This window comes from Drosophila pseudoobscura, chromosome 2 (assembly GCF_009870125.1).
Source record: "Drosophila pseudoobscura strain MV-25-SWS-2005 chromosome 2, UCI_Dpse_MV25, whole genome shotgun sequence".
Classification (NCBI taxonomy): Eukaryota; Metazoa; Arthropoda; class Insecta; order Diptera; family Drosophilidae; genus Drosophila; species Drosophila pseudoobscura.
The window spans coordinates 19,065,517-19,083,014 of record NC_046679.1 but is presented as its reverse complement, the minus strand read 5'-3'; the positions used below and the strand labels follow the sequence as shown (position 1 = coordinate 19,083,014).

Sequence of the window (17,498 nt, the reverse complement as noted above, 5' to 3'; positions counted from 1 at the left end):
CCGCGCGCCAAGGGCGGACATCCGGAAACAGTACTCATTCACTGTTCTCTTCGATCGTCTGGTTGTATTAGCCATATTAAAATGGACTTCTTCTTCTTCGTCTGGGTTAGCTTCATTCTGTATCTGTAATCTTGTATAGTTGCAGCGAAGTTGTTTCAAGTGGTGTGTAGAACAGGCGAAGAGTCGAACCACATTTTGGAGGGACCCTTAAGCCGTTTATAAATTGCTGGCAATACAAATTTCTCGTCCCATTGGTAAGCAATAACTACTTTGTTGATACGATCGATGAACTGGTTAACAGAGATGGCAAGGCAAGAGATGGCAAGAGACTCTGGCAGGTGTTTGCTATTTCTTTACCGATGCTTGCCTAACGTTCAGCGTCTCCTCATGTTGACTAGTAATTCCAGCTCCTTGTGGCAAACTTACGTCTTCAGATTTTTCAAACTCAATTAGTCGTTGTATTAATTCGGGTCTGGACCCAGAAAACGCCAAGTTCCTCTCTCGTATCAGGAACCTTAACTAGTCACCCCTAAGTTCCCCTATTTTCACCATTTTTCTTAATATGCTTGTCACTCTCTCAATGAATTTTGTCTGCTTTTAAGCTTTTCTTGAGCTTCTCTTACAACTTTTTCGCTCCACACATAACCACTGAGAACTGTGAAGGGATGGCTTTTCGATTAATATTATAGTGTTTATTGATAATGAGAGTTGAAAATATATGTACATAGAGTTCTTAATTTTATCTGTTTTGCGTCACTTCCTCTTTTTTTCTGGTTATCTTGAAACTATCGATGTTAATGTCTATGCTGACACAGCCACAGTGCGGCTCGTTCATCATGCTGAGTATCTCGTCGTCATCTATCCGGTGAGAGATCATCCAGTCCTTTACCTCCTCTATGAAGGTTACGGGATTGGGACCCGTCGAACCGCACGCTCGGGAACCAACCAAAGGGAGGCCCCACTCCCCAGTCCCTGGCTCGAACGGGTCCGCGTTACGCTGTCCTTCCTCTGCTGCCCCGGGTATTAGAAATAGGTTTGTAGTAGTCCCTGGTATTTCCGTGTCACCTAAAGTTTAATTGGGGGATCTGCAAAAAACTAGACTGAAATTGTCCTTGGCACCGGAAAAGGGATTGATAAAAAGTAACCGATACGAAATTAATAAAACCGATTGATTGTATATAATGAAAGCATGTCTAATTTTATTAGCAAATTTAATAATTTAATAAATAGTTAAGTACATTTTTCAGTCTTCTAGAAAAATTATATATTCGGACTACGCCTATTTTCATCTGAAAATTCTTTAAACGAAAGTTATAAACCTTTTTGTGTCTATTATTAATTCTAAAAATCTTAATAAGACCTAATCCAGCGGTTTACTGTAAGAGGTGAAAAGATATATATGTTTATAAATGAATAGTTTATATGTATGTATGTTCGAGTCTTTGCAAGATATTATGCTCTTGGCCACAATACTAGAGGAAAACATTTGGCCGGCAAGGCTACACTGGCATGATTAATATTAATTTTGGATATATCAGCACTGGTAATATTATAAGACTGCACAATATTTGCTAATAAAACGAACCCAAATCCCCGCACTAGATTTTGTCCTATGCACGTGCGCTTGCCTATACTAAAAGGTAGGAAATGAGGAATATTTTTTTTTAGTTGGTATCCACATTTATCATTAAATATATTTTTGCTTTTTTTTGAATTTTTTGTACTTGTTAACTTATCAATAATTATTTTGTGTACATGCGTGTCTTTTTCGAACTCAATACCGGAGTCGGATCCCTCAGAACCGCGTCTATTGTCGTTACATTTTACAGCTTTCCAGATGTTCCTTCTATAATTTTCATCAAGAAATCGTTCTGGTTCAAAATGGTCGGGAGAGTTCCAATATTTTTCACTCATATTTAACATATAATTATTAATGAAAATGATAGTGCCTCTAGTTACGCCAAATCCAGCAATAGCTGTGTCTTCCATTGCTACATGTGGAACAATAGGTGATGACGAATATCGCAGAACCTCAAAAATTGTAGCCATTGTATAGGGCATTGCGTCCATGTCATAAAGGTTTATTCTGCGACGTCCTTTATTTGTAACGATATCAGCTTCATGTTCAATTCTACGACCAATCATTGGATTTTTGGCTATGTATGCAAGTGCTAACATAACCAGATTTCCGACAGCAGAGTGGCCACCAATAAAATCTTCGAGCATAAATATAATCGTGTTACGCGATACATTCTGGTCTTCTTTAAGACTTCTTAGCAAGGCATCTGTGAAGTCATTTTCAGGTTCGTCTAAATCGAGCATTTCTTCGCGTTGATGAATAACCCTATCCAAAATAAATTTACGTATTGTTGTAGACCATTGCACTATTTTTTGAGTATGATTCTTATAAAACGGTAGCATCCATGGTAGGAAATCTAAAGAATATCCTTGGTTAATTTCCCAGAATATTTCGTCAAAATATCTCACTATTCGCCGAAACTCTTTGTCATTATAATCAAACCGTATTGAGCACATATATTGGCAAAACATATTGGCGCTAGCTCCAAGAATTAATTTTTTTATATCGAAGGGTTTTCCAGGTTGGGTTTTATTCAGCTCACGCATTAAGTGATTGATCTCACTGCAGCCTATATGAGACATTTTATTAAAATACGGAGACGATTCCCGCGGAGAACAATGCCGTCGAGCTAAGTTTCGCCGTTTTTGTTGCAAGTTTGACCAGTCGCACAGCGCAAGTGCTATAAAATGTAAATAGAAATATACATATTACTTATATACATATATATATATATAGGATTTAAAAAAAGTCGTATCGTATATGTATTCGTATTATATGTAGATGTATTAGTATCTAATGGAAAATGGAAATTCATACAAATAACACAACAAAACTCATAAATAATAATATAATCTATTGGCTTCTCAAAACCGTTGTGATCGGATGAATATTATAGCGGGCATGAGGAACATATGCGGGGCAGATTCTCTCGCCCACTCACACTTTGTCCGGCATGAACTCAAGAAGAGAGCACCATCATCTTTATCTCCTTCCTTGATAGGTCACCCTCAGTGAGATTCGTAAACAAAAAGTGAAAAAAGCTAGCTGCCACACCTGCACGTTGATGGTTGATTATTGTATATTGGTAATTAAGCTCTCGACATGCTGAGAGAATTATTTAGAAAGTACTTGGAGACTTACAGAGACATCATTACTGAAAGTTATTGAGATCGGATTGCAAGCGAGAATGAAATTAAATGTCCTTACACTGGATTCAGAGTTTAACATCATCCGCATACATAAGTACCCGAGAGTATGTTAATACCGAAGGCAAGTCATTAATAAAGAGTGTGAAGAGTAAGGGGCCTAGATGGCTGCCCTGTGGTACTCACGAAGAAACCTTTACTGGTAAAAAGGAGGTAAACTCTCACAAATTCGTGGTGGTTGATCGCCGCCTTATAAATCCATGCTGAGTGGGATATATAAGTGAATTTCAGAGGTGTCGCAAGTGCGGAGTTAAGACTTTCTCAAATGTTTTAGAAATATCGGATAACTTTGATATACTTTATGGACATGAAGCGCACCTCCGAGCTCCTCAAGTTAAGCAGGAAAAGGTGCAGCGTAGTCACACGTTCCCTCACGGGACACTGGCTAATAGGCACCCACGCTAACAGGCTGGGGGCCCCACATAACGATTTTTGTCGCAGCTGTAGAGACGAGGAAGAGGAGGAGACAGTGGAACATCTGTTCTGCTCCTGCCCGGCTCTCAGCAGAAGAAGGCTACAACACCTGGGCTCAGCCTTTCTACACGACATCTCAGAGATGTCCAAACTATGTCCCAGAAGGATAGCGAACTTTGTGAGAGCATCTGGATGGGATAATTGCTGACAGGAAGTCTCACAACGTAGGAAGGAAATGATCCTATGCGGTATCACAACGGGCCGAAACCGGCCTAAGTGTGACGGGCTCCGAGCGAGCCCGGCAGCCGCCTCAACCTAACCTAACCTAACTTGATATACTTTGATACTACCTTTTTAATGGAGAGAAATTTTAATCGATTCCTTACAGATCGGGAAAACACCGGCTTAAATAGTCGAAGATCATGAAGTAAAGAACATTCATTTATCAAGGGACTGTAAATGCCGTTCGAACTCGGTAAATCTTATGGGGACGGATGACCAGAGTAGCTTTCCTCAGAATAGGTAGTCTGGAAAAATTGGGCAAAAAGATCTGTATCATTATTTGCCGACGTACTACGAAATGATAGCGAAGATGGGTGTGGGGACTTTCTATGATTACTGCTTACGAAGCTCTAATACTGTTTTGGGTCCTGTGAAAAACTTATCCTGAATGGTAGTTCTTATTGCATTGAGCATTGAGTTTGACCGAGCTATTACATAACGAGAGTGAGAGGTAGGAGAATCAACTTCTTGCAATTTTATATAAAGTCTTGATTTTAAGTTTTTAGACTGGATAATTCTATGGTAGACCAAGGGGGCTTTCCAGATCTAATCGGACAAGAAAGCGGGTCACAAGAATCAAAAAATGTGCCAAGAGCATTGTAAAAAATGTTTGTGCCTTTTATGACATCAGTGCAAAAGTACAAAGCGGACAAATCAAATTAAGCTTATTAAATTAAGCTTCGCAGGCTTGGTTTTACGAAATCAGCGGACATATATATCTAGCGACACCTCGAAAGTAGGATGGTAGGCGTCTTAAGGTATAGTGAAGCAAGCCGTCAGCAAAGTCATGTCGTGACATTGGCACTAGGTTACTAGACTCGTTAACTGAAAACCAAACAGTCCCAGGCGAGTTGAAATCACCAAGAACTATCATATGATCTTTATCTGATAGCGAGGAAGAAACAGCGGTTAAGGCGGGCAAGTGCTGCTCATAAATTTAGATATCCGAAGGAGGTGGAATATAGCGAAAGCGGGAAGAATCAGTTTTACTTACAGGAACTTGCTCTTGTTGAACTTGGACTGTGAAGTATTTTGACGTTAAGTTAGAAATTACCTCATTAGATGTGAGGTCAGGGGCCAGCCGTGGAACAAAAACTTGTCGCTTTGGTGGAACCCCCACCACTGGTTGGGGCAACACAGGCCTAGTACCTGTGGTCACAATATCCGGAGGTTCGGAACTTCTATTCACTGGTGGGATCGGAATTCACGGGACAGATAGTGAGGTTGCGGACAACATGGAGACGAACGTTATTGGCTGCACGTTCTACGAAGCGATGAATTCGGCTACCGAATCTGCATCGCCAGCAGCTGTCGTTGCCTGTGGGTTGCAAACGAATTTAGCTGCAGCACACTTTGAGTGGTTTGAGTCAGTTTTTCGGCAACGAGCTGCTGAGTGACTGTTGGCATTTGCAGATCGCTCAGAGTGACCGTTTTGCGCATCGGAGACTCATTCAGCAGTTTGGCGTAGACCACAGCGAATTCCATTTAATAATTGCATAAAAATTCCATATAATAATTATATATATATATTTAAAAATGTTCAATACAAATGGGTATTCAGATCAAAGTGCCAGACAAACCCTCAAAGCGGAATTAGCGTAAAAAAAGACCACAGAAGAGACTGGTTACAGCAAGAGCTATTAAGCGCTGTTGCTCAGAAAGTATAAAAAGCGAGAGAGAAAGAACAGTTGCTTGCTTATGATCGTTCGACCCAGCTTAGATTCTCCATTAATAGTAGCTGTAGTAACTTGAGTTATAAATGAACAAGTCGATATCTATGTCATTGCATAGAAGACAGGAGAATAGTGGTTGCATAGTGGTTGCTCGTTATATTCAACCCGTGGGTGGTCAGCTGTTGGAGTGCATGGAGATTGTAGATAAGAGAGTTAGATTTCACCTAAAGGGCTTATGTACTGCAGGTTGTTGTAAAGACTGGCTCCTCTTAAAACTAAAATAATAAAAAGCCCTTTTTGACATGTATCAATTAAGTTCACGAAAAATCTAAGTATTAAAGAACATCGTCAATTGTTCCAAAAAGGTAGCTACAACAGAAACAATCTTAGTCTTAGTCTGTGTAGTCCTGTGTACTGAGCAAAATAAGCCCCAAAAAGAGAGTGCGTTGAGTGAATGCACAAGCGTGCATAATTTATAGCCAGCAAAACGTGTCAAAACGGTAGGGGAAATTTGTAAACGCGCTATTCATAAGCTGCGGACGAAACTGATTCTGCTTATAATCAAGTTTACAGTTCTCAATTTGGAATTCGAAGCACTGTACAACAAGAAAACCCTGATGGTTGGATATATCAAATGAGAATTTGTTCGATTTTGCACTTTTGCAGATACAACTTCACCACTGTTGAGTATCAGGTGATGTCCTTTTACTCGTTTTATGACAGATTTGAAGAAAGGTGGATTAGAAAGTGAAATAATTTTCATAAATATCAATATCAACTAAACAAAAACGGAACCTGGATTATAAATGAAATATAAAAACGATTTTTCCAGCACACTATCTGTGGGTGCTCGAGTTCTCAAAGATCTACGAGAATAGAACAGAAATCTGGTTAGACAGAGTACAGAGCTCTACTAAAATTATAAAATGGTTCCAAAAAGATCTCTGGTTGACTTTATCAAGTAATCGGCTAAAAAAACAAGGCGTTGTGAAAATATTTTATAACTGAAAATATTAAAGCAACTCTTTAACAAGCTACCATTCTCCATGGCTGCACAAATTATTTCATTCGCATACGAACATACATACTAACGATTTACCTTTATTAACCATTCTTTTAAAAATTTTAAACTAATAACAACATCTTCTAAGACTTTATAATGCATTTAGCTCATACTTACAATTGTTTCGATCACCACCGAAGAGCTTGTGATATCGTATAAAATCCGGACGTCCACCAATAAATTTGCCATTTTTATTAAGAACTTCTCGAATTAAATCTAAGCTATTTACTACCAAGCATCTTGAGTGACCAAGAGTCAATGAATATATATCACCATACTGCTTTGTTAATGCTCCAAAACCCTCGAATGGGTTGCTTTTAAATCGACCTAATAGATCGAGGTTCCCGATAATTGGCCAGGGTTGCGGACCAGGAGCCTGACCAAACTTTCTAATTGCTTTTTCAGGATTGGAAAGCCCGATTCGAACAGTGGCTTTTTCATTGCACTTAAATATGATTAATATGTAGGAAATCACTATTGCTGTAATGCCAATAGCGATTATCAAATAGCACACCGAAAAAAACATGCTTGTTTCCTGCGCAAATTTTCACTCATAGAATTTACTAGTTAGCTCAATATTCTCGACTAAACAGATAACTGTTTTTGCTAGGTATTTATATGCACTCTCAGCGACAAAGCTTCTGTCGCATTTTTAACGTTCTTGTTATTCGAAGCGCTTTCTTTAGTCTTCACATTTGAATGTCTAAAGTTAAAGCGCAAAGTTATATATCTTTCTTATTTGAATGTACATACATATGTACATGTATGTATGAGCGTACGTCAGTCAGATCAACGTGAGGCAACTAAAATCTAGGAAGTTAAAAGTACATATGTATGCAAATACATATATTCATGGGCATACGTATTGGCATGTTTATACATACACACGCACAAACACTCGAACATTTATATTGATGTATGAACGTATTCAGGTGTTCTTAAGGTGGTGCTAAATGTTGGTTTTACTCATGTTAAACGAATTTTCGATTGGATTAAATTTGGGAATGTCTGACAGTTCCTATTTTATTTAAAGTAATCCAAATTTTATATTAAGCTGTGTACATTTACAGGTATCTTTTTTGTACAAAATTAATAAGAACAAAACTAAATGGTTTTTGTAAAAAAAATATGTTTTAATATAGATATAAGATTGAGCAAAGATTTTTTTATTCTATTATATTTTAATGTCTAAGATTAAATAAAAACATTTTTAAAATTAATAATATTACCTTTTTGTTTGTCCGCTCTTTTTCAATATCAATAGTATCATTCAATATAGAAAATTAACTTTTTGATCGTTTTACATTACATAAAAATTGTTTTATATATTTTGTTTGTCATATATAGCCCCTCATATTCGTGCAGCTACCACTCTACAGGAAGCTTTCCGTGTAAAATTAAATAATACGAGCAAGAACGTTGTGAGTCGCGGCAAGCCCCGCGGCTCTACTTTTATACCCGGCTCCCATTTATTATATACAATAAGCCAGGCTGCGGTTTTCATTTTCACAAAAGTTTTCCGATCTATTTTTTAAATCACATACATTAGTGCTCCCATTTTCACAATCCGCAAGATTTCTCCGAATGAATCAATTAAACAGATTTTTATAAAAAAAAATAGATACTTAATGATGAATTAACATAAATTGTACACCATTAATATGTAAGAAGCTTGTGCTTTCTGCATAAATAATTTTAGTTTAACCCAATCTTAAATTTGGATCGGAAATAACTCGTCAGGGCAAAAACACTTTTCGTTTTCGTGCTAACAGCTGCTAACAGCAACAAAGTAATCAGTTTACAGTTAAATTTCCATAGTAATGGTGTCAAATTTATGTCAATGCATCAATAAGTCATCTATTTGTTCCTTTTGCAATTATGATTCGTTTCGTTGTATTTATAGCCGTTTACTTTTCATTTCGACGAGGAATATTTTTCCGGATTGTGAAATCAGGAGCACCAATGTATGTGTTTTCAATTGGAAATCAGAATATTTTGTGAAATTGAAAACCGAAGCCTGCCTGATTCTGTTAGTTTCGTTTATTGTGAATTTAAATATATATAATCTCTTGTATTTGGTTGCTTACCTTGCATTGATTTTGTTTTTAGCTGGCTTTATTTTGCGTCTGATGAAAAGAAAACATTCGCTAGCAAAATTTTTTGCTGTTAGAGACACATTATTTAAAGATGAAGAATACCAAGAAATTAAAAGTCAACTTTTTATACCCGATACTCAAAATGAGCCCGGCTGCAGCAGCATCAGCCGAATGCTCCGATCGAACGGAAGATGTGTCAAAGCTAACCAGAGCGCATGCTTTAGCGGGGAGATAAACTCATAAACTTTTAGATATATGTATGTATGTATGTATGTATATTAATAAGAAGTATATTCTGTGGCAGGAGCGTATTTTTGTATATGTATATGTATATCGCACTATAATCTTGAACTCGTAAGTAACTTACTCAAGCAACTCCTTTTAGAAGTTTGAACTTTACCTGGACTTAACTTCATCCTTTTTTTTACCAGATACTCAAAATGCGAATAGTGGTATATTAGATATGTGCTGAAAGTGGATGTGTTTAACGTCCAGAAATAAAAGTGTCCGGCCCCATAAAGTAAAAAATCAATTTGCACTGGCTACGTAGTGCACGACGACACGTTCTAAATGATTTTCTGTCTTTCTCGCACGAAATATTTGTCGTGTCGTTCAAAACTAGCTCCGCCTGGCGATATTGATTTTGTATCGGGTATAAATGTGCTAATTGATTGTCCGTGATCTTGTGGACAATGACGGCCATGATGTTAGTGGTGAAAATCCGTAATTTCAGGACGAGTACCACCGAGAAACTTTCAGTTGATTTGGGTTTTCGAAGTTGAAGCAGATTAGTTAGACGAGTAGTTACAAAATGCATTTGCGATCGCCAGCCCAACATTGCATGAAAGTTCCAGCGCTGTTTTTGACGCATCAGACGGCCTCTGGATATAACAGCCGGCGGCAAGGAGGGCGACAATGGTGGTATATCATGGTTACGTTTGTGACGATTCATTTGGAGAAACAGATTGGAATGAAGGAAATGCAAAAAAATGTGGTGCTTCGATTGGCAAGTACGGCAGGGGCCTGATCAATACTTACCATTGTTTATTGTTTAGAGTTTATAGTTCAACAATGATCAGTTAAACTGTGTATAAAGAAGAATATGAAAATCATAAATTATATACTATTGGCAAGTTCGCTAACATAATTTAGGACACACGAAAGTTAACTTAAATTATTCATTAATGAAGATTTGACTTTGGAAGCACAAGTATGAAAAGAAAATAGGAAGGGGTAGTTTCAGAAAATTCCTCAGACCGACTTTTGATAAAACCAATGACTTCTTTTGCTTTATTCGAAATAGCGGATATACATAAGCTAGGTTCAAAGGTAATCCTCAAGTCATTAAATTTGTACAGGAGTTCCAAGGAAATGTTGTTAATTGAAAAGTCCAAAAGGTAAAGCTTGCTGCGATGGATGGTCATGACGTTACATTCCGAAATGTTTAGAGGAAGAGCCGTATTAAAACGCCAGCTCAGCCACAAGAATTAAATACATGTTATAAGATTAAACCAAGTCTCTTTTTTATTTTGGAAACAAATGGGTGTCAAAAAAGCTCATCCCATCTCAAACCGTGTTCTTAACTGGTTTTCTTTTTCAATCCATACCTATCGCACCGTTCACTCACGACGAGAGACCCGCTTACCACTTATCCTGCGCTATTCCCCGTCAACTCTTTCTGCGACGAAAGCGCCGTTGATGTGGGGTTTTCCCGAGGATCTCTTCCTCCTTGAGTTACGGGTTCACTCGTTTCGTCCACGTAGGTCGCGGTTCGCATTTGTTGTCTTTTTACTTCGCCCGACCTCGATGTTTTTCATCCGCGGCACGTCCGTCTCGTCACTCTCCAACCAACTCCCTCTGCTTCTCGTTCCCTGGATTGTCCCCAGCTTCCAACCAGCATTGCTCGGCTTCCACCGCCGTAGACGGCGGCGTCGGTAGCCTTTCTTTTCTGCTGCTGCCGTGTGAGTTTGTTGCTGCGTTCTGCTCTCTTTTGATCCGCTGCTAGCACGACGTTGCTGTCTCATAATTTACGGGTCTTTCTGGGCCTTGCCTCTTCCCTTCTTTCGGTGACTGGTGCTTCTCTGTTATTGCTGGGCTTCGTCTCCCGAAGGTGCTATCCGACGATTGCCTAAGCACTCTCGGTGTCACCTGTCGGTCCCCAGTGTGGTCGCGATCCCCGTAACAATCCATGGTCTGATGGGGTCCAGAAGGTGCTGTCCGGCGATTGCCTAACCCCTTTCGGTGATGCCTGTCGGCGTCCACGTTTGATTCCCCGTAGTTTGTAGTCCCGTAGGATCCCGAAGGTGCTGTCCGGGGATTGCCTAAGCCCACTCGGTGATGCCTGTCGGCGTCCGCGTATGATTCCCAGTATTTTGTAGTCCCGTAGGATCCCGAAGGTGCTATCCGGCGATTGCCTAAGCCCTCTCGGTGATGCCTGTCGGCGTCAACGTATGATTCCTCGTAGTTTGTAGACCCGTAGAATCCCGAAGGTGCTATCCGGCGATTGCCTAAACCCTCTCGGTGACACCTGTAGGTCCCCAGTACGGTGGCGATCCCCGTAACAATCCATGGTCTGATGTGGTCCCGAAGGTGCTGTCCGGCCCTTGCCTAAGCGCTCTCGGGGAGGCCTGTCGATGCCCCAGTGTGGCCGCGATCACCGTGGTAACCCAGAGACAGATATTCCCGCAAGTGCCGTCCGGTGATTGCCTAAGTGCCCTGGTACGTCTCGTACGGTTCCCTCTGGGCTTCAAAGTTGACCACCCCACTTGGAAGAGCCAATGGGTGACCTCTCTGGGTCTTTTCGGGGCGACTCAGCCATTCCCGCCCGCGGGACAGACTCTCCGTCCACCATTGTCGGTTCAAAACTTCGAGTCAAACTATAAATATTGCTGTAATTTCGACCCTGGAGAAGATTGAGATATTTACCCCAGCCAAAATCACTTCCTTACACTTTTTCAATTGCTTGTTGTGAAGCAAAACGACAGCAAAAATTGCTCTAACTAAGACGATGAAGACATCTTAGATGCAACACGTTGTGAACATATCTGACATCATATTGAAAATTAAATTGCTAGTGGTTAACAAATTAATTTTTAGTACCAACATTTTCGTTTTGTTGTACAAAGAGCCATTTCTTTTCATTTCGGCGAGGAAAATGTTTCCGTTTTGAAAACGGAAAAATATTGTGTTTTCTGAAAACGGGAGCACCAATTCATGTGATTTCAAAAGTATATTGGAAAATGTTTGTGCAAGTGAAAACCGGCGATTACGTGACGCAATAAATTTAAATTTCTTTGCGAAGACGATCATGATACTTTCTCTCGCTTATTATATTATTATCATTATCATTCATTTAACAAGGAATTGAAAATGCCTTTCAACCTCGGTAAACTGTTTGTGTACAAATGACCAGAGAAGCTTTCCTCGGAACAGGTAGCTTGGAAAAATTGGGCAACAAGATCGGCAATTGCCCGATCATTATTTGACGACGTATTACGACGTATGCGAATTAGCGAGGATGGGTGTGCGGACGTTCTACGCTTACAACTGTATTGAGTCCTGTGAAAAACTTATAGTGCATCGAGATAGGTAGTGTTATAGCATTAAGAGCTAACAAGTTTGACCGAGCTATTACATAGCGAGAGTTATTGAAATTTGTTATACATTTGTTTCAATTTTTTTGACTGGATAAGTCTGTGGTAAACCAATGGTTTTTTTCAGATCTAATCGGACAAGAAAGCGGGCTACAAGAATCAAAAAATGTTCCAAGAGCATTGTACAAAATGTTTGTGCCTTTTATGACATCATTGCACAAGTACAAAGCGGACCAATCAAAATTCCTATTAAACTTTGCAAGATCGGCTTTACGAAAGTAGCGGACACGTTCAGATAGCCTACTCGACGGATCCAATACAATTGTTTCTATATGTAGCGACACTTCGAAAGTAGGATGTTAGGCGTCTTCAGATATAGTGAGCGGTGCGTTCCGATACAAAGCACAGATCAAGAAATCGACGTAAGGAATGTTGTACGTGATTGACTTGAGACAGGGACAGGTCAAGCACGCCGCCAACAAAGTCCTGTCGTGATATGGGCAATAGGTTACTAGACTCGTTTACCGAGAACCCAGCAGTTCCTGGCAAGTTGAAGTTAATGCGGATAAGTGCTGCCCATAGATTGATATCCGAAGAATGTGGAATATAGCGAAAGCGGAAAGAATCAGTTTTACACACAGAATGGCACGTTGGACTAATTTTGGCGATTTATGGGGAGCTATTATTTTTCTTAGCCTTAAACTCTTTCACCACAAAATGCTCCGGGAAAAAATTGTCAGAATAAATTGTGTCGAATTGAGATGGGGAGACGCTTATCTTAATGGAGGCTATCACCCTGGCATAAGAGAATTTAAACTTATCCACCTTTAAACAGGAGGCTTTTATTTGGATTTGTATAAAAGCAGTAACATCAGCATGTGAGGTCAGGGGCCAGCCGTGAAACAAAAAATTGTCGTTTTGTTGTAACGGCCTAGCACCTGGGGTGGCAATATCCGTAGATCCGGATCTTCTATTCACTGGTGGGATCTAAATGGACGGGACAGATAGTGAGCTTGCGGACACAACGTTCTCCGAGGAGATGAATTTTAGTAATTTAATAGTGTTTGGTGGCTGTTATTTGCATTGGCTACAGAATTGTAACACACAGATATCAAACCGTATTAAGCTCTTTAAAATAACAGAGCATTAAATTAGTTATAAATGGTAAAAGTGTAAATATTTTAGTTATTATGTAAATACATATGTGAATTCCAAAAAGGTCTGATATATGAACAATAGATTTAAGAGATATACGAAATTAAACGAACCAGGAAGGAACTACATCCAGTGGATAGAGGAAGTCTAAAATATAGACGGATCCCATTGCAAAACTGTGGGGGGACTTAGCTCGTACAAATTAGTCTGCACAAATGAGATCCTTTGGTTGGGGTTCCTTCAAAAACAAAACAAAAAAGTTTTTTAAACAGATTTAAACATTACAGTGTGGTCATCCTGCAATGCTGATTCCAGCGAAAAAAGTTAATATCTAGATTTGAAAGCCTCTTCAGCTCAGATGCACTTTAAGCCCTCTTTCAGCTATAGTGTGCGCGAGGCCTTGGAGTATACAAAATTTGGAGCGCCAACACCAGCGTTCTTAAAAGTAACTGGCCGCTAATTGAATTGAAAGTTCATTATTTAAGTCTCAATCAAATATTATATTTAACTGTTTATATAATCCTAAGCTCTTAGAACAAACCTACTTATTTTAATATGTCATTAAGTTAAATTTTTGTTTTAATTTTAATTTTTATCCAATTTAATTAATTGGCCGTTTCGCATGCATCTACCCAATCATTATAAACGTCAATTGGCTCTGATAAAAAATTAATTCCAGTTTGAAAGTCTTCCAAACACACTCGACACGTGATTTTTGCTGTGTTTCTTCCTTTATCCCTGAAAGTTTTGAAATTAAAGATGTAATTGGTATACAAGAATTTCAAGCCATTTAGAGTAAAAACCTTAAAGGGAGAGTTTAAAAAAGAAAACTCATACTTTTATGTACATATTTAGGTATATGTACATACAATTGAAGTGCTGTCTGAAGTTTTGAATGTCTGAATGTGTCGTGCAATTTTAAACTCCTTGGTGTTTACCACAAGCCGCATACTGCCCTTTGGCATTTTTTTTTTTACAAAATAACAATTCCGATCTATTATAATCTTAATATGTTAAATGCAAAGGTATGCTTATATCAACTGTAATATGCTAGGTTTTAACTCTTAATGGCTGTAATAAACACATTCGTGCGTGTCAGTAAAGATAGTTACATTTTCACTTCACAGGATTTTTCATGGTTGCAGAACGGACAGTTAAATTGCTGGTCCAGTGGTTCTATATTTTTCCTTTTCGGTGGCGGCTTTCTTTTAGATTTTCTTCGCCCCATCGTCGGCACAGATTGACAACAAAGTTTGACTAAATTGCCTAAAATTGCTATGAGAAAATATAGTTGACATTCTATTGCCTTTGGAACAATGGTAAGAATCTCTGAAATAACGTTCCAAGAATGCCATACCATTTTCCAAAATTGATTGTTCATACTATTTGCTTTTGCACACTGAGCACAGACCATGATGCAATTATACAATTTCCCCAGTCTGTGCTGGTGAAACGGTTGATAATTTTGTAAATAAAAACCAAAACTTTTAAATGAAAATGTCTTTATTGTTTTTCAAAATATACCAGCTTATGATCAATATACTTTTGCATACGTTCGAACCATTGCTCAAAGCTGTTTTTTCATTCCTCTTGAGACACCTCCAAAGCATGGTTTTTAAACGCTTCAACTGCTTCTTCGGCGCTCATCAATTGTTAACCACGCATTTTTTTTTTATGTGGGTGAATCAAATGAAGTCATTGGGTGCCAAGGCAGGACTGTAGGTCGGATGAGACATCATTTCGATTTTTTGACTGTCTGAGAGCTCGCATTGTCATGATGGAGAATGATTCGTGTTCGGCAGTTGGTTTTGCGAATTTCTCCGAAGACCTCCGGCAAAAAATGGTCGTGTACAAATCAAAATTTGCAGTCCTACGTTTCTCTAGCGGAACAACGGCATCATGAACAATTCTCCCGAAGAAACAGTCGATCATTTGCTTCAAAGTTGAACTGCTATTGGAACACCCACATCAACCCATTCTTGTTGGGAAAAATAATCCAAAGAAAAACCTCTAGAGAAATTTCCATTGTTTTGGCAAATTCATTTTTGAACTGATTGTAAACAAAAAAAAAACCAATTATACATTATACCATTGTACGTATATATGTATATGCTACAAAAAGACAAAGTTCATTATGGCGTTGTCAGATTTTACGTATTGACCTTAGTATTGGTAATTCCTGAAAAGAACCTGTATTTTACATTGTTTTGTTTACCACAGATAGCCCAACTTCCAAATGTGTTTTTTCATACTACAAATGGAAAGTGATCACAACCACAACAAATAGTGTTCTTAGGTCAGTTGTTTCTTGTTTCAAAAATTCTGCTTACTTGCCGACGCTAACTTGACTAAATTCCTATCACTTTGTCCACTTTACTTAATTCACCCAAAAATTTATATTTATAGTTGGGACAATTTGTAAAAATTTCGTGGAAAATGCCAGTTGAAGAGAAAGTATTCCTTGAGGATAACGTCGGAAAACGATTAGATCGCTGTGTATCAGATACCATTGTTAAAGGAGGTGAGTAACTACTTATGTAATGTACCATCGGTATATGCAGAAAAGTTTAAAGAGTAAATCCAGGATTTGTTCTAAGAAATGTCGCATTTTGTCGTTGTACAAGTAAATGTATCATTGAATATTTATTAAAGTTCCATATCGGTGAAATCAGGGAAGAGGGTGTACAGTTAATTTACAATACACATACATGTATTCACAAAATCCATTTTTCAGGTGGAGGACTTATTATTGGATCTGCTGTGTCCCTACTCTTTTTCAGACGACGAGCGTGGCCGGCATGGCTGGGTACTGGATTTGGAATTGGCGTGGCATATAGGACATGTGAAAAAGATTTAAACAGTTTGAAGTAGAATGTAAATAAAAGTGAAATAAATTAAATAAGAGTTAGTTTCATTCTGTTCAATTAATTCATATGGTATAGAAACAAATAATGTAGTATGTATGAAATAAATTCATGACGGCATTCTCTGTTCGCTAAATACTGGGTGCCAAATAATAGCTAAGCATCGATGCTAACATCGATGTTTTTCTGAAACAGCAGAATGTTGTTACGCGCACATCTCAGGTAAAAACGCAGCCCTCCTCCCGCCCAACCGAGCGATGGGCGCTGCCGCATGACGCACGGCGCGTAAACCGAATCAAACAGGAACATGCAAGAAAGAAAGCTGTCATAATAATATTCGAGGAAAATTAGAACTAAACTTAATAAAAAAACTAAGCATGCATTCAAAATACAATTACTAATTTAATAAGAGGAATTGAATTAGTGGGAAACTCCGATTCACACTGGCACCATCCACCATCCAGATTTATTAATTCATCGGAAGATTTATTAATTTTTGTTCTTATAATGGATGATGAAGATGTAGGAATTATTTCGGCCGGGGTTCTACAGCAAAATATGCGAACAGCCTGATAGCAGCAACAGCTCTGGTGATTTGTATGTCAGCAGAACAGATACGATCTTCCATCGAAAAATATTATTTAGACCGTAATGCAAATTATAAACTTATTTATTTGTATTTCTCAGCACTTCCAATAAATCATCTGGAATTTTTTTTGCGTGTTGATGAGGTCTTCGACCATCTTTTCCTGCCTCATTTCATGTTCTTCCTTCTTCCTGTGGAAGTCCTTCTGCTCTTCGAGTCGCTGTCTGGCGATCTCTGCCATCCAAGAAGTGTCGTCTTTTTTGGTTCGCTTTGTCGGATGCCCTTGTTGCCAGAAAGGGTAAACTAATTATTAAAGAATAAATTATGCATAACATAAAGCATTTACAGAGCATACAAATATTCGTTCTATGTTGTCAGTCGTCTGCCATTTATCGCCACACACTTGCAACTTCAGCCTGGCAGACTCGGCCACGCCGCATTCTATCTCATCGCCAGCCTTGATTTTTTTGACGCCCCGGTACTTTCC

At 38.7% G+C, this 17,498-nt stretch overlaps 3 protein-coding genes across 3 annotated transcripts; 1 reads left to right on the top strand and 2 right to left on the bottom strand.

The window, feature by feature from the left end:
- Window positions 1–1,175: 1,175 nt before the first annotated feature.
- spok (spookier) lies at window positions 1,176–7,476 on the bottom strand. The gene is made up of 2 exons (XM_015189066.2): window positions 6,835–7,476; window positions 1,176–2,759 (listed from the first exon to the last, which is right to left on the bottom strand). The coding sequence occupies exons 1-2, from the start codon at window positions 7,241–7,243 to the stop codon at window positions 1,453–1,455; spliced, it is 1,716 nt and encodes a 571-aa protein (XP_015044552.2). The 5' UTR covers window positions 7,244–7,476; the 3' UTR covers window positions 1,176–1,452.
- A 6,577-nt stretch (window positions 7,477–14,053) lies between these two features.
- On the bottom strand, window positions 14,054–14,846 carry LOC4811643 (transcription elongation factor 1 homolog). Its single transcript, XM_002135734.3, has 2 exons — window positions 14,674–14,846; window positions 14,054–14,299 (listed from the first exon to the last, which is right to left on the bottom strand). Exons 1-2 carry the CDS (start codon window positions 14,787–14,789, stop codon window positions 14,167–14,169), a joined length of 249 nt encoding a protein of 82 aa, XP_002135770.1. The 5' UTR covers window positions 14,790–14,846; the 3' UTR covers window positions 14,054–14,166.
- A 1,051-nt stretch (window positions 14,847–15,897) lies between these two features.
- LOC26532160 (MICOS complex subunit Mic10) lies at window positions 15,898–16,469 on the top strand. The gene is made up of 2 exons (XM_015189067.2): window positions 15,898–16,082; window positions 16,296–16,469. Exons 1-2 carry the CDS (start codon window positions 15,998–16,000, stop codon window positions 16,430–16,432), a joined length of 222 nt encoding a protein of 73 aa, XP_015044553.2. The 5' UTR covers window positions 15,898–15,997; the 3' UTR covers window positions 16,433–16,469.
- The last annotated feature ends 1,029 nt before the right edge of the window (window positions 16,470–17,498 follow it).

What these genes read in the sequence shown, in the direction of transcription:
- LOC26532160 (XM_015189067.2), top strand. Translation starts at nt 15,998, where the DNA reads ATGCCAGTTGAAGAGAAAGTATTCCTTGAGGATAACGTCGGAAAACGA. An exon ending in AGATACCATTGTTAAAGGAG is followed by an intron (nt 16,083 to 16,295) that starts GTGAGTAACTAC and finishes TCCATTTTTCAG; the next exon opens with GTGGAGGACTTATTATTGGA.
- spok (XM_015189066.2), bottom strand. Translation starts at nt 7,243, where the DNA reads ATGTTTTTTTCGGTGTGCTATTTGATAATCGCTATTGGCATTACAGCA. An exon ending in CGGTGGTGATCGAAACAATT is followed by an intron (nt 2,760 to 6,834) that starts GTAAGTATGAGC and finishes TACATTTTATAG; the next exon opens with CACTTGCGCTGTGCGACTGG.
- LOC4811643 (XM_002135734.3), bottom strand. Translation starts at nt 14,789, where the DNA reads ATGGGGCGAAGAAAATCTAAAAGAAAGCCGCCACCGAAAAGGAAAAAT. An exon ending in AAATCCTGTGAAGTGAAAAT is followed by an intron (nt 14,300 to 14,673) that starts GTAACTATCTTT and finishes CAAAACTTTCAG; the next exon opens with GGATAAAGGAAGAAACACAG.